The 2,850-nt window shown below is 33.6% G+C and overlaps 1 protein-coding gene across 1 annotated transcript; it reads left to right on the forward strand.

Annotated features, from left to right (window-relative positions):
• Positions 1-480: 480 nt before the first annotated feature.
• Positions 481-2,106, forward strand: LOC107192981. The gene has a single exon (XM_015582348.1). The coding sequence runs from the start codon at positions 481-483 to the stop codon at positions 2,104-2,106; it is 1,626 nt and encodes a 541-aa protein (XP_015437834.1).
• The last annotated feature ends 744 nt before the right edge of the window (positions 2,107-2,850 follow it).

A 2,850-nucleotide genomic window follows, 5' to 3' on the forward strand; every position in this document is an offset into this window, starting at 1 on the left:
GGAAGATGCCCTATACTGATAAGGACAATAGAGCTGCTCTTAAATGCGCTAATTGCAACCAAACAGGTCATCCAGCATCCTATAAGGGATGCCAATTTATTAAATTTGCATTAGAGCAAAAGAAAATTCACAATACAAGCACTCAGAGAAACACGATACAGAAGGTTAGAAGTCCAGCTAGCAATGTGAGAAGTAGTATATCTTATGCTCAAGCAACCTCTGGATTACAAGCCGACTTATCAAACAAGTTTACTCCAACGCAGAGGGGGATTGAAGATCAGACTACCAATACTGCTCCATCTAGAAATGAACCACTAATGGACAATTTACAACAACCATCGCTTCCTCCAAAATGGGTATTAGATTTTAAGAACGAATTAACGACGCTTTTGTCTAATCAAATGCAGACACTTGCTGCGCAGATTGCTTCCAATACAAACAATATTGAATACATTTTAAATACGCTTTTCACCAATTAGTATGAGTCAAACTGCAATTCTGAATAATGAAATCAAAGTAGCGGCAATTAATGTCAATTCCATAATCTCTAATTCTAGAAGATTAGATTTATTAAAGTTCTTACAAGAATATAGTCATGATGCCCTACTTATTTCGGAAACTAAACTTAATGCTAGATATAAGATCTCTTTTAAGAACTACCACGTTTTAAGAACGGACAGGCCCAATGCAAAGCAAGGTGGTGGAACAGCAATAATTATCAAAAGGAATATTCCTTTTGAAAGAATCTCTTATCCAACTTCAATGGTAAATGAGATTCTAGAATATACTATAATTAAGATAATATTGAGTAATAGTGGGAACTTATTTTTAGTAAGTATTTATGCCAAATTTGATAATAGAAAGCTTTTCTCCAAAGAGCTATTTAATCTTTTTAGTAATTTAAGATTACAGGATGATAATAATTACTTCATAATAGCTGGTGATATTAATGCTAGACGTATAGCATGGGGTGACAGATTAGATAACCAGAGAGGTAGGTATATGAAACAATGGGAAGATAGCTTTGGAATAGCATTCAGAATAAGAATAATTACATCCTCGGGACCCACCTTCAAACCTGCTAACTCATTCCTAGATATTTGTATAGCAGACGCTAGGCTTAAATTAAGTAATTCCATAAATGGAAAAGCAAATACTTTACCTTATGACAGCGATCATGCTGCAATAGCTATGTCTTTTGAACTTTCTATCAATAATGCTCCTCTTTGGAACCCCGTACCAGACCGTTACCGGTTTAATTTCAAAGCCACAAAATGGCATAAGTTCACCAGAAGGCTTGGAAGGGATTACAACAGTAACATCCCGAATGATCGTAATCTTTCAATAACTGAGATAGATGACAACCTAAATAACATCAATAGTGTTATTTACGAGGCGATAGTTAACAATATACCTAAATTCAAACAGGACAAGAGTGTACAAAGATATTTAAACCATAATATCCGCAAGCTCTTGAAAATTAAGAGTTATCTTGTTTCCGTGTTGCACGACCTTCATATATCTGACCCGCTCTCAAATAGACCAATTTCGCTAATCGCCAAATCAGCCCTAATAGATACCAGAAAAGCTTTACAACTTGAACTGAAAATTTCTACAGATAAGTATTGGAGTAATAAAATTAAACAAATTGATTACAGCAAGCAGGATGCCTTTTTCCCTAAAATTAATGCCATCTGTCGAGCCAAGCAGTTCTCGAATATTGAAAACTTGAAAATTAAAGTCAATGATTTTAACATATTAAATAGAAGCAAATGTGATATGAATAAAGCTCATAAGATAGGGAATGATTATGTTTTTACAGCCCCTCAGGATAAATTAAATATAATAGGAGCTTTTTATGAAACAATTAATTCTCCCCGACATCTCAATAGTAACACTCCTCACAAACAGTTAATAGATGAGACAGCGGAATCCATTAAGAATAATTTCAAGATATCTAGAGATCTGGTAAACACCATAACTCAATTCAGTAGAGAGAATCCGGCGAGTAATCCCAATTCGATATATAATCATTTGCATCCATTCTGCAACCCGTGGTCAATTGAGCTCATATTCAAGAATCTGACATATAGATTATCTACTTAGAGGTAACAAGCATATAGATGTCCAACTAGAAAAAGCCAAATTAGCATTTCAATCTAACTGCAGAATTTTTTATAATAAGCATCTTTCTGTCAAAACTAAGATTATATTATACATGCTATTAATTAGACCTATTTTAACCTATGCGGCACCCATTTGGTGGAGTTGCAACCATACAGTAATGGAGAGTTTATGGATGTTTGAGAGAAAATGCATGAGAGGTTGCTTGAGAATGTATAGATCACAACATTCTGATTGGCAACATTATGTCAACAATAAAACAATATACGACAAGGCGGACATCCCGAGGATTCATTCATTTATAATTAAGCTTACTAGAGATTATTTTAGTAAGTTACCATTGATAAAAAATAACGTCATATATGATCTCTCAATACCTGACCCCATTGTTTCACAAAGACAATTATCTAACGGATATCTATCACCTCAAGCTTTCATTCACTGTGATAAATTAGGACTAATTCAAAATGGTTGTAATATAAATCTCATTTACTATTGAAGAAGGAACAAAGCTAATAAAAGAATAGCGTTCCGACACTCAGACTTTAATCTAGATAGTAATAACTTTAAGTTCTCTTTCATAATACCTGTGGTTGATTTTATGGATTTCCACAGATTAAATTTTAAAAAATATTGGTGGTTATCTATCAATGACACACACATAGCAGATCTTAGGGATCGCAAAGCAATTTCTCTAAATACTTAGTAATTTTTAAATTACATATA

The sequence above is a fragment of the Dufourea novaeangliae genome, unplaced genomic scaffold (genome assembly GCF_001272555.1).
Source record: "Dufourea novaeangliae isolate 0120121106 unplaced genomic scaffold, ASM127255v1 scaffold440, whole genome shotgun sequence".
NCBI lineage: Eukaryota > Metazoa > Arthropoda > Insecta > Hymenoptera > Halictidae > Dufourea > Dufourea novaeangliae.